General features: G+C 29.3%; 1 protein-coding gene across 1 annotated transcript in view; it reads right to left on the bottom strand.

The window, feature by feature from the left end:
* Positions 1-2,728: 2,728 nt before the first annotated feature.
* LOC142326549 (uncharacterized) overlaps positions 2,729-13,961 on the bottom strand; it is a 48,128-nt gene continuing 36,895 nt past the window's right edge. The window contains exons 9-11 of the mRNA XM_075369128.1: positions 10,692-10,883; positions 7,381-7,497; positions 2,729-2,993 (exon numbers count right to left, since the gene is read on the bottom strand). Coding sequence (XP_075225243.1) covers positions 2,802-2,993; positions 7,381-7,497; positions 10,692-10,883 — 501 coding nt within the window. The 3' untranslated portion in view covers positions 2,729-2,801. The remainder of the gene's footprint in view (positions 2,994-7,380; positions 7,498-10,691; positions 10,884-13,961) is intronic.

Here is a 13,961-nt window from a genome sequence, read left to right as displayed (position 1 = left end):
TTTCCACCAAATTTCAATGATGGATATTTTCAATTCAAAATGTACCTGAGGCTGCCAATAAAAGGAGAGCATCTGCTATGAAGATCAGACATATATATCAGTTACAAATTTGTAAAAAACTGCATTTTTCAAATACAAAATGTCAATATGTCATTTGTTTTATGTTCTTTATGCATAAGATAATATATATCTGATTCCTTCAGTGGACATATCACTGAGTAAGGAACCAATAACTCGGAGAGGTCTTTAGGAAACAATTTCATTAATTTAAAGGATAGTTCTCTAATAACTTTTTTTTTTTAAATAATAAATAGAAAACCTTGCAGTTAACTCTTTTTCTGAGTTGTAAGTTTATTTAAAACCTTTTTTAAAAAAAAAACAAAAATGCATAAAAAACAACCTGAAAAGAATAATTAAAAAAAAACACATTGATGCACAGTAGTAGACTATGGAAGCTTATACGCATACTACAGCTACATCATCTGGAAACAACAAAGAAGACTACAAGTTTACATACAAAAATATTTTACTTTAAAATATTTTAAAGTAATGACGATCAGCAATGTATAGTCATCATCAAAAGGAAAACACTAAAGACATTGTTTTTTTCAACACTTGAAAAGAATTGTAAAAACCATAATTTCAGATATCTAAATGATGAAGTAATCTTAACAAAAATAGGTTGAGTGACCTCTTTAATGGGCAGTGCACTCACTGACTGACTGCAGCACTTAATTGTAATCAACAATTTCTTAATTTTTTTTTTACATTGAATGATATTATGCAGTGAAAAAAGGAGGAATTGTCCTAAAAATTTTGACTTGAATTAGGGCAAATAAAAAATTTGTAGAAATACTTGAACTAGCCAAAAAAATAGGCTAATAATTAAATGTTAGTAAATAAATACTATAACTAATCTGAATTAACTGATCATAAATTGTTACACAATCAGCTGATTAGAAATTAAAAAACTAAGGCATTACAGTGGTTAAATGTGTTAACTATTCAGACATAGCTTTTGTATGAAACAATAATCACAGCAAATGGTTAAAGTTTTAGCAATACAGCTGTCAGAACAGGAGATAAGAAAAGAATATTTTGCAATCTCAGAATAAATGTGTCAAATAAAATCAATTTCAAAAAATGAATCTTATTTAATTCTATAAATTCTGAATTTTTGAAATAAGCTACTGTAATACATTTTTACCACTGAAATTTTAGTATAGAATTTCAATTTTTTACATTTGTTTATTATTCTACTAAAGTTTTTTTTTATTTATATCTTTAATTTACATTACTAAAAAAATGCTACTGTATGAACAAAAGCAATTTTTAAAAAATGCAGGAGGGAAGAAACCTATATTTTGAAAAAGAATATGATGTGGACACTGCATGACTTCCTTGTATGAATATTAAATTATGCATACAATGAAGTGATTTTTGAAGTGCATTTTATGCTGCACTTCATTTAACTTATTTCATTTGAAAGTGAGATACAATCCTCCAATTCTTCAATAAAATGGACAGTTACACAATTGCGTTGTGATTGACATCGCATTGCATCACATTTTTTTGTGGTGTCTGTATCAGCATTTTATATTAGTGAATATATTAATTTTGTTTCACATTGCTCAAGTAGTTATGTGGTGTAGGTGAGAACATGTCAAATCTGTAACCATGAACACATTGGTTTGAATCCGACTTCATATACACATTTTATTAACATTTTTTTCTTTTTTTAATTTAAATATATTGATTTAATAATATTATTAATCTCTGTAAACATTTTTTAATTAAAATGAAAAGTACATAAAAAAGTTTTATTTCACTAATAACTCTGATTTTTTTATTATTATTATTATTGAATTATTATTTATTGTAATTTTTTTTTACAATCAAAGGTTAATAATTATTAATAAATCAATATATTTAAATTAAAAAAAATATATATATATGAAGTCAGGATTTCAATTGATGTGCCTTCCCCTTGTAAGATCCAATTATTTCATTAATTAAAATTTCATCTGGCTATAACTCTGGAACCAATGAAAATAAGTACCACTTATGATATACTGCTAAAAACCCCTCAATGAGGGCTTATTATTGCAGTTAAAAAGTCTAAAATACAATTTTTTTTTTATTTTGGGCTTTTTTGGAGACTTCTGGTCAAGTCAATTGCAATCAAAGAGGAGGTGCCCAACTAGATGTTACAACAGTCCTAAATCCAAAATTTCAATATTCTACGACTAAGTTTTTGAGTTATACATGTACATACAGACGTCATGGCGAAACTAGTCAAAATGGAATCTGAAATTCCTTGCGATCACAATACTTCTTTTACATTGTATAAGGAAGTAAAAATTGAAGGAATGCAGAAACAACATAAGACTATTTGTAAACATTAGATAAGGTTCTTCTCTAAAAGAAAGGGGTATATTTTTTACAAGTTAAGTTTAACTACCAATTTTATTGGTAGTTGAAGTCATGAACAACTTTAAATATACAAAATTATTTCAAGCTTACGCAAGAAATCCATTAGTAAGCAGTGATGATAGATTTCAACAAGATTTTTTTTTTTAAATACTGAAGTGCTAATTATTATTATTTTAACTGTAAAACATTTGTGTAGATATGAATGTTTTCACTATTTATCAAAATATGCATCATTAAGCAACAAAAATAATTCATCATATAATTGTTACGTACTTTATTAAACAGGAAACAAAAAATACACCACATAAATTTCTCTGTAATTATTACACAAATTTCAAAGAGATATATTTAGTTATATCTGACAACTTCTACTTTCTACTTTCTTTATTTTCATTTTCTCCAGCATCGACGGAAGAATATTTATTGAACAAATACACTGCTCTATTTGCATTGCTTATAGCAACATGTCTTTTCTCAAGGCGAAATTCCTTTCTTTCTGCTTTTAACATGTAATTAGGTGGACCATATGAAAGTTTTGAAGTTATTTGTGATTCACTTGACTGTAAAATAATTTTTTTAAATTAACACTTCACTTCATCCATAATCTTACTAATTATGTTAATATACTAATTAAATATGATTAATAGAGAAAACAAACATGGAATGTGATTCTAGAACATCTTTATTGAATTACTCTGTTGGCTCCATTGTCAATCATAGCTCCACAGTAGTTATGAGTCTTTTGAAAGCAGATTTCCATATGCTTAGAAAGTTTATTTAACAGTTAATAAGAAGGAATTCAGGATTCAAATTGCTTTTATCCATTAACAACTTAGCCAAAATTTGGGCTCTTTTCACAACTGGTAGGGATTATATTAGTTTGACAAAACCTAAGCATAGCCATCCAACAAAATCACATCAAAAACTAAAGATACAAAAACTATGGATCAAGAACATCCTGAGAAGAAAGGATCAAGGGATAATCTGCCTACTTTTTTTTAAGACTAATTATCCAGTAGTAGTTCTCCAAACTCCTCCAGAAAGACCTAAAATTCCTTAGGAGATCAGAGTATCTTTTCCTAGGATGGTGGTAGTAAATTTATTGATTACAGTTTAAATTAATTGCTTTGTTATCCTTTGTTACACTAAGAAACCTTAGCTGAACCTCAAAAATTGTTAACCCAGTATACAATGGTGAGTGAAAGAATTGTCTAGATATATATGATGAAACTTTATGAAAGTATAAAACTGACTTCTAATTGTTTAAAAAGTACAGAGAGAATGATATTATTGTGTATATATGTAACAAATCTACTTTCAATCTCCATGCGATTGTTACCACTTACATTCAGCCATTTACTGTATAAAGACTACAGAACTTTACAGATCCTTATCAAAGAACCTCTCACCAGGATACCCAGCCAGTTAACTCCCTCCATATCCTCACTGGTTCAGAGTGCTGAGTAGTCAGCCAGAACTTCATTTTGATGATATGATGGTAATACCAAATCTGGGATATTCCACAATATTAACGTCAATAATTTTATATTTATCATTTAAAATTACTGCTAAATTAAGATATTTCCGATACTGCTTAGGTGGATTTTTCGTTTTTGAAAGTAAAGCAATTTTTATGGCAGTGTATGTAAGCTTGTTATTGTTGTTGCTATTTATTATAAGGTGAGTAGATTTTTTTTTTCAAAAGAGGGCACAGATTTTGATTATAGACTTAAGACATGATTAATGTTGGACACAATGGAATTATGGAGTTGGAACTTATGGACTTTGGACCATAATAATGCTAAATGTTTAGTAGGAGATAAACTTGTGCAAGACATAATTATGAGAAATGGCTGAAATGTAAAGCACAGTTGCTTATAACTTACAAACGAAAACAGATAGTCAAACAAACATGGCATAAAAGTACATTTATTTACTACGAAAACTTACATTTATTTTTCAGTATTCATCACTTCAATATAGTCACCAACGGTGAACCAGTTCTCATTCAGTCAATGAAGAATGCTGGCAGTCTTCCCTTGACCTTGACCACGACCTCACTGTCATTCTGTTTATCATTTGTAGTGAAATGAATATCCCTCTTTAATTGTGGAATGAATTCAAAATCACAGGGTGCCAAATCTGGTGAGTATGGAGGGTATTAACAGGATCAAATCTCAACTTCACAAGGAGCCTCAGTGATTGCACACAATATGTGTGGTTGAGCATTCAACATATTACAAAATTATTAAATAACTTTAATGGAATTATATTTAGTGTGTAAACATACACAGTCTCCTAAGGTGTTTTATTATCTTTACGCACTGCACAGAATTCACAGTTGACCCAGCTTTTAAGAAAATTTGGACAGTGCCAGAATATCTTTTTTTGCAGGAGAGGTGTGTTTTGAGTTGTTTGATTGTGCTGAACCATAGTGCTAGTATGTTTGCTCTGCAATTTTTCATCATCTTTTAGATGATCAGTGTTGTCATAGAAACATTGACACAGCAGATGTACTTGACTTCATAAATGGCTAATGACAGCAAATGAGAAGGTGTAATTTAATGAGTTTGGAATTTTATTAGTAGGGAAATGAAACTACAAGATGGCAGCAGAATCTTTTAGTTTGATGGCAACACCATCAAATGTCGCAGTTCGTCCAACATCTTGTTTTCCCAGTATGTTTCTGTGTGTTACATTTCAGTCATCCCTCGGATTTAATCATAAATATAAAAAAAAGAAGATAAATGATAGTAAATAATTACTGAGTGAGGTAAGCCTCTCTGGAATTCAGTCAGTAATTTATTTTCAAAGAAATTTCTTTGAGTCATTAGATGAAAATGAAGTTATCTAGAAAACTTACAAGGCCATCAGAGAAGCAAGCTTCACAAAATAAAAAATTATTGAAACTGTTTAGTGAAGAGCGAGGCTTTAAAAAAAATTGTTTCATTGAATTCACCCAGCATGTCTTTCCACAAACATCTAGAGAATGAAAAAATATAACCCCCCTGGGTTAATGCCTGTTAGAGTAAAAATTATAAAATCCTAATTACTGAATAAATCAGAAACTCAAGGAAAGAACAAACTTTGTCCAAATTTTTTTTTTCTTGTTCCTACAAGATTATGTAAAAATTGTAATCAGTAGTAGGTAAATTTTGAAGTGTTATACACTTAACCATATTCTCAAAGATCCTGAACAAGAATGTCAACTCTCAATTTTCAGTAGTGGACCAGATTCTCTGTGATCTTTTCTGCCCTTTTCTCCTCCCAATGGAATTCAGTTAATTCCTATCACATCTACTGTATTACAATGCACAATTGGGGAAAACAATCTTTCATACAGACAGGTGAATAATCATCATATTCTTAAGTAATTTTAAATTATACCATAATAGTTATAGGAATTCTGATATGAATTACAATCTGAAAATCAGAAATTAATTTTTAAGAAAACAAGTAGCAAAACCTTACTCCAAGCTTACTAGAAAAAAAAAAGGCAGGGAGTGGAGTGGTTCTCTGTTGCCATCCTGTCAGAGCTGAATTTACTAATTCATACAAACCGATTGGAATGCAGGTGACATTCACCCTAAAACAACATCGCTCTATTCATCACAGGAAATGGCTATGTTGCACTTAGGACAAGTTCATAAACCTTAGGACTGGTGCCTTTTCATAGATTCGTCCAAATATAGTTTAAAAGTGGTTCTACTACACAACAGTAACAAATATCCTTCGATATCAATCGCTTATGGTATTAATTTGTAAGAGACGTATGATGTGATGAAAGACGTTCTTGAAAAAATAGATTATAAAAAACATAGTCGAACATATGTGGTGATTTGAAAGGTACAGCTATTTTGTTAGGCAAGCAGTTAGTATAGTAATTACATGTGTTTTCTTTGCGAATGGGACAGCCGAGCTAGAGATAAACATTATGTTACCAAAGAGTGGAAGAAACGAGAAACTTAACTCCAAATGGGAAAAATATTATTCATGAGCCCTTAGTTGAACCCAAAAAATATATTTATTCCTGAAGAAGGATAGTCCTAGTATATTTCTACATCAGGCAGAAATTTCCGAATGTAAGTGAAGGAAAAATTAAAGAAGGAATATTTGTTGGTCCTCAAATAAGAGAGTTGGTCAGAGATGATGTATTTAACTCAATGTTAAATAATGTAGAAAGTGCAGCTTGAGCTTCTTTTAAAGTCTTCTGCAAAAATTTTCTTGGCAAACAAAATTCCAACAATTACCAATTGTTGGAATTACAATTAACAAAAAGTATTGTTAATCAACTTTTTACTTCATACAGAGCTGTGGGATGTTTTTGAAAATACATTTCCTCCACTCACATCTGAATTTTTTCCCCGATAACCTCAGAGACGTTAAGTGACAAACATGATAAACATTTCCACCAAGACATTTCAGTGATGGAAAGCCGCTATAAAGGGAAATTGAATCCTAACATGCTAGCCAGTTACTGTTGGACATTAATTCTGGATGTGCCTGAGACTATTTATAAAAGAAAAGCATCAGCAAAATCATTCTAACACAGGTATGGTCATAAAACTCCCTTAATTTTTTTGAAGTGTAATTTATTTAAAACTAAGGGTGATAGAAAAATTGTATTTACAGATCTAATGTACACAAAAAAGCAATTCAAGAAATGGTATCACACTTAGAGAAAGATTAAAAAAAAACTTCAAAATTAAAAATTAAAAAACTTATCACCCAAATAAAATCACTTTGAAATGCCTGATCTAAAATGTTTTTTTCATTTTACAGTAAAAATACTGGGTACATTAGAACAATATGTGAAAAAATGTCTTCATAAAATATCTCTATTTTACCCTTTAAACAGTAAAAATTAATTATAATAATTACTAAAATAAAATTGAATAAAAGATTGAAATACATCAGTGGAAAAGTAATGACAAAAATTTTAAGTACTTCTGATAAAAGCAGCCGAACCAGTATTTCACCAATAACAATTCCAAAAATGAGATACATTATATACGTTTCCAAAGTATGACATAAAAAATTCACTTTAGCCCAAAAAACAAATCCCTGAAACAAAGAAAGGATATAAAAATATACAGAGTATTTAATCCCTAGCTTTTTATGGGGATAAGTATCAGTAATTAATAAATAAGAATCAAAACCACAAATAGTGTAATACTTTAAAGATTATTTCAATAACATATTTAGGGATTTGCATTTAACATGGTACAAAACTGATAAATATTTAATTTATTTAATAAATTAGTTTTCAGTTATAATTGATATATCTAGAAAACAAAAACAATAATTATGAAATGTCCTTCATATGTTACTTTGTTTTATTACTTACTAATGAACATTATCTAATGCTCATTACTAATGAACTATTAATTGATCAGCATTGAATCCTGCAACATAATGTTTGTTGATCAAAAAATGAACAGATTTTCACTTCTAGTATTTTAAACTTGTGGATGGTTTTAATTAAGAAATGTTATCAGACATTTTACCATACTTAACACTAAAATATATTTAATTAAATTGCTGTAAGACTGGGTTTAAATTTATTATTTCTATCTCCATCATACTTATCCTTTATATTTGAAATTTGGTTAATGCTATTCTAGTTTTTTTGTTAGTTCTCTCTAATATTTAAAGCTTTACAATAATCAAAAATATCATCATATACATTAGTATGCTGAAAACATGACTATTTTTTCAAATGTTCATGATTCATTTACTATCACCATAAAGTCCAAAACAGAAAAAAATGGTAAACATAATTTTTAAATCTGTAAATAATGAGAAACCAGACACTTATTCGTTTTTATTATGAAAGACAAAATTTTAAATACTGGTTACTGGTCAATAGTACTTTTACTACTACTACTAGAGCGTCCCTATAATGATACTTAAACCCTATAAAAATACAGAAAGGTCAATAAAAAAGTAGTTATCCCATCATGTTTTATACATAATGTACAACTGTAGTAGAACAAACACAAAGATGTCAGAGTTTTAAGATATAAATTCTTATAAAAATACGCCAAACCAAATCGTACAGTAAAATGTTTTTCAAGACCTTACTTCAAAATGTTTTCATTTGTCTTAGTGATTATCCACAGCAACTTGCTCCAACTTTTAAGATACTACTTTTGTATTTTTGGAAGTTAACTCTTCTTACTGAAAGCCAGTATTTCTTTTATTATATAATATTGGTTCAGTATGTTACAAAAATTTAATTTCTGAATGAATAGAGATCACTAACTGTAAAGATCATCTTTAATTCCTTAGTTTTATTATTAAGACAAAGTTATTTATCATTTCTTTTTTATAATTTTGTATATTTCTCCACTTCCTAAACATTGTGTAGTAACTTTTAATTTAAATTTTAATTATTCTTATAAATTTTAAAGTATAATTTGGTAATAGAAAAAAAAACAACTGTCAACTGTTTTTATTTTTTATCAACCTGTAATCGGCTGATGTCCTAAAATAATTACTAAAAGGCAGCTTTACCCTTTAGGCATTCAATTGTAATGGTAAAGCAAACTGTTTTTAGAATGAAACCTAAAACCTGCATTAATTAAATTTATCCATATATTTTTTAAGATCTTGTCCCTTAACGGCTTTAACAGCACATGGCACTTACTAACCTTATAGTAGCCCTGAAAAGGACCAGTTTTGTTGTCGACTGGCTTTGACAGCTCGTTGTAATTACTTACCTTATGGTAGTCATGAGAAGGGCTATTGTAGTCGAATGGCTTCAATGGCTCGTAATTCATTACCTTGGGAGTAACTCTTGAGGAGAGCTATTGGGTCCGGTGGCTGGTCTCCGGCGAAGTTGGGGAGTTGTGCCCAGCGTGGGATTGCTGGGCCGGCTACTGCTGCTGAGTTCACCGGTCAGGGCGATTGAAGCCCGGTGAGCTGGAACTGGAGCAGGAAGGTAGCATCTGCGTCCAGCAGCTCCCTCGGCAGGCCGGCCAGGCCTGCTGCTCCGGCGGGGATGTTGGCATCCAGCGGGAGGTCCCACTTTGAGGCGGCCAGGGAACTTCTGTCTTCTTCAGTCTTCTTCTTCTTCTTGGTTTTCTCCAGGTGGTGGTAGACTATGAACTGAAAATTCCTCTCATGCACACTCTTTTATTGGAGCCTTAGAGTGATGGGGCCACAGCACCACTATGGTGGGAGAACTGCATGGTGATGTAGTGATGCTTGTATCAGGGGGTATGTATACATCTCACATCTGGGCAGCTCACATCTGAATTGCTACAATATTCGTCCGCCGATTGATAACAATCTATATAATATCTTTTTTTATTTATTTCTTCGGAGTTAACTTCATCATACACCTCTTTATAATGTATTTATTTCTGGGATTGATGTATTAATATTCAATTAATATTGTCTTAATATAACACATATTAATTTCTATTGAAAGGTTTTAAATTTGATACATGTATCCCTTAATTTTTTTCTTACAGCTAGTAATTATTTATTCATTATTGCTTCTTAAAATTCTATATTTTACAATTTTTCTCTTTTCAGGCATGAAACAGTACAGTAGTACTCAAATACATACACTTGCTATACAGAAAACTTGCATAATCTGTTATCCTAAAATTTCTCTCTTTTATTTTTAAAATTTTATTACTTTTCTTGGTGTTTTAGCTGATTCATTTACCTTGGTAAATTCTAATAACTTAGAAATATTAGTTATAATAAGATAAATTACAGTTCTGAAAGTTGGAATAATTTTTGTGAATTTCAATATAAAGTTATGTTATATGATTATTTCAGATACTCAAAATGTAATCTCTTCAGACTTTAAATGTAGTTTTATCTGGCAGTAAATTGATCAAATAGATTTATCTTAATAGATAGATTGCAACAAAAATTATTCATTTTAATACAGTAGAATGCTATGTTTAAAAAATTAAAACATTTGTAGCTTATGCAGTGTTATAAATCACTTACCCAAAGGAGAACTTTTTATTTCTTCAAGGCACACAAAGCTGAAATCCAGTAAAACTATGGAACTACACAGAAAGACCCAGGGCCTTCCCAAATTTAGGTAAACAGCACATACATCCCCATACATTTCTATTATATTTTTTCTTTAAGAAAGTAAGTAATAAACAAGATCTTCCTCAGCTATTCTGTTTGAGATTAGAATGTAAAAATTAACTTAAAAAGTAGTGGCTGGAACTTTAAAAAAAAAACTTAAACATAAGTAATAAAATATGTATGTACATTTAACTTACCATACAAATAATAGGGATAAATTTTATAACTCGACTCACTAACTCTGCTGGTGGTGAAGAAGACATAAATGAGATGTCCTCTTCCAGTTTATTAACACCATAAATAACAAGACCAAAAGTAAAAATAGTTATCACAGGTAAATTTATGGATACACTTTGCAGTATCCATCCATTAATATCATCTTCATCTGGCTAAATGTAAAATAAAAAGGTTAGTGTTAACCACTAACTGCAATAAAATTGCGTGATATCAATAAAATATTTAATTTCTCATTTATATCATCTAAAAACATTTAAATATAAAGTATATATCATTTCTTTTAACATATTAAAGTGAAGGATGTCTGACAATCTTATTTTCCAATAAAGAGAAAAAAAGTAGGATTCTCAATCAATTATGGGAGAGAGAACTTCAAGTTGCTTTTACTTGTATTGTTGCAAGAATATTAAAATGTGTAATTAGTGGTAAATTATAATATTAATCATTGTAAATTAAATGTATTATTATCTCCATCAATAAAGTACCATCAATTAAAGTATTGATATTACATAAAATTATGGATTTTAAATCTACAAAAAATTTCACTATGAACAGATTATCTGTTACAATATGAGCCAAGTAACTAATTTTGATTATGAATTTTAAAAATAAATTGTAATAAAACAACTGTTACAAAAAGATTTCATCCCTGAACACAAAACCTAAAAAAAAAAAAAACTCAAAAGCACTCCGTAAACAGCTGATAAATAGCTCAAATAATAATTTCATTATTCACCTGAACAACGAAATAAGTACAGTAGACAATTTAAATCTGACAAACAATAGATGCAAAACCCACATGATGCCAATTTAAATTGAATAACCATCTTTAATTATGGTTACCTTGGCTACATGTACCTTATACAATTTATATACCTTTAATAAATGAAAATATAAAAAATATCTGTGAAAGCATTAAATGTAGAGGGAAAAGAAACAAAGGAGTAGAGGTATTACTAATATATAAGTAATAATATAAATAGAGAAATAAAAAAATTTATTTTTATAACCAGAATATAGAAAGTATGTTAAAAGATGTATTCTGATTTCAAACATTTTATTCCAGTTATTCTAAATATAAATAACATTTTATAAATAATTAGTAATATCTTTCTACTTACATGAGTATTTTTTCTGGCAGAATCTATTTCAGTTGTTTTATGCAGTCTACCTGCTTCTCAATGATTGTTTTACAAGATTTTCTAATTCACAGAAAGTGGTGAACTGTATCATACTTTGTTCAGCCCTTGGATATTATCAAGCAAATAATTAATAATAAAATTATTGCAAAATGGTAGGGAACATGCTAATCTCAAGTGAGCTCTTAACCCTGGGATCAAGATAAAGTCTGGTGGATTCATGTCCACTAAACTATAAATGATGCAAGGTTAGCATTTCCCACTCAGTAAACTGATCGTAACCTATATCACGTACATATAAATGTCTTATTTCTGAGAAAGTTGTGAATTATTCTGCACAATTTTTATATTAATTTGCAACAATAAACTGCTCTTACATTTTTTCTGCGTGAAAATCTAACTATCATAATGATTGCTAAGTTATTATCACTTGATAGAGTTTTAATTACTTTTCTTGAAACTTTTTCAGTCATGAAGAAATCTTTTTTAAGAAGAACTTCTCTACTCATGTGATTGGGATTGCAGCTCTTATGAAAAGTCTACCAACAATTCATTGATAATGGCAATTTATAATGGGGGAATACACAACCTTCAATGACAAATTTTTGTTTCAATAATGTTGCAACACCTAGGAATTCTGATTCACAGAATTCAAACAGCAAGTTCAAAAGTTTTCTTGTCTACAAATTGTTGCTGATATTACTAGAATCCCAGAAGCTTAACAAATTTCCTTTCACACTATTCAACAGACTTTGTACATTTGTTGAATTTCTTGGATTTATAGACCTAGAGTCATCATCATTTATGCTTAAACATCCTTCATGAAAACAGGTAGACCAACAACAAATCCAATTATTGTCTGCTACCTGTTATCTGTTCACCAAAAAATTCACAGAGATCACCACACATCTCTCATGTTTTTGTCACTAAGTTTCAATCTTGAGTAACAATCTCTTATCTTTAACTATTCCATTTAATCAGAGACACCATTTCAAACATAACTTAATTCAAAATGCAAAATATTAGGGGAGTAATATTAGAGCAGGGGAGTACACCAGTCCTTGACAACACTGGAATCACTTTTTACTGGGATCACAACATTAACTCTTTTAATATATTATGTACTACTTTTATTTTTTAAAATCAATTTTAAAACTCATATTCCTCTGTATTATTATACAATTATAAATAAATAACTTGATCCACCAAGTACAGAATAAAATTAAATTAGATAAGATGACACTTACCTTATATTATTGCATACAAGACAAGAGTATTTTCACGATTTTCTCATATCTTCAGTTGATACAATCTTTTAATTATTTATGTAAAATTACATATTATAAATACACATCATTAAAAAAATAAATTCTTGATAAATACAATAAAACAGAATTTATTTAGCAATCAAAGGAAATCTGAACAAATAAACTTTTCTAGATGTTTTTATCAAGATAGCTTGAGTAAGTTAAATTTAAATTATAGGACAAAATTTTTGTTGCAATCAACACTTGTTTTGTCGGTTTAAGAATAGTATTTTTTGTGTTTAAAAACTCAATTGAGTAATGATCTGAGTGCAAGGAAGAGTTTTTGTGTGTCACAAAAACTGATGATTGCACTTCCACAAATCAGATAATTTGGTAGCTGAGGGTTGAAAGTAATGGTAGGTGATCGTGGTCAGAAGAGACCGTACAAAGGTGAAAGTAGGTTGTCTAAGTACACCAATGGAAATGTCTGCTTAGGTGTTTGCATCAGCAGCATCCTAACAGAGGCCATTTCTTGTAAAAAAAAAAACACTTTTTACAGCTTTTCTGTAACCATGTGACAGCACAATATTATCACCTAATTGATAACAACTAAAGTATTGATATTACATAAAATTATGGATTTTAAATCTACAAAAAATTTCACTATGAACAGAGTATCTGTTACAATATTAGCCAAGTAACTAATTTTGATTATGAATTTTAAAGATAAATTGCAAAAAAACAACTGTTATAAAAAGATTACATCCCAGAGAACACAAAGTTTAAACCTAAAAAAAAAAAAAAAAAAAAAAAAAAAAAAAAAGACTTAAAAGCACTCTGTAAA

Source organism: Lycorma delicatula, chromosome 6, assembly GCF_047948215.1.
Source record: "Lycorma delicatula isolate Av1 chromosome 6, ASM4794821v1, whole genome shotgun sequence".
Lineage (NCBI taxonomy): Eukaryota > Metazoa > Arthropoda > Insecta > Hemiptera > Fulgoridae > Lycorma > Lycorma delicatula.
Note: the sequence above shows the minus strand (reverse complement) of the source record. Positions and strands in the feature narration are given on the sequence as shown.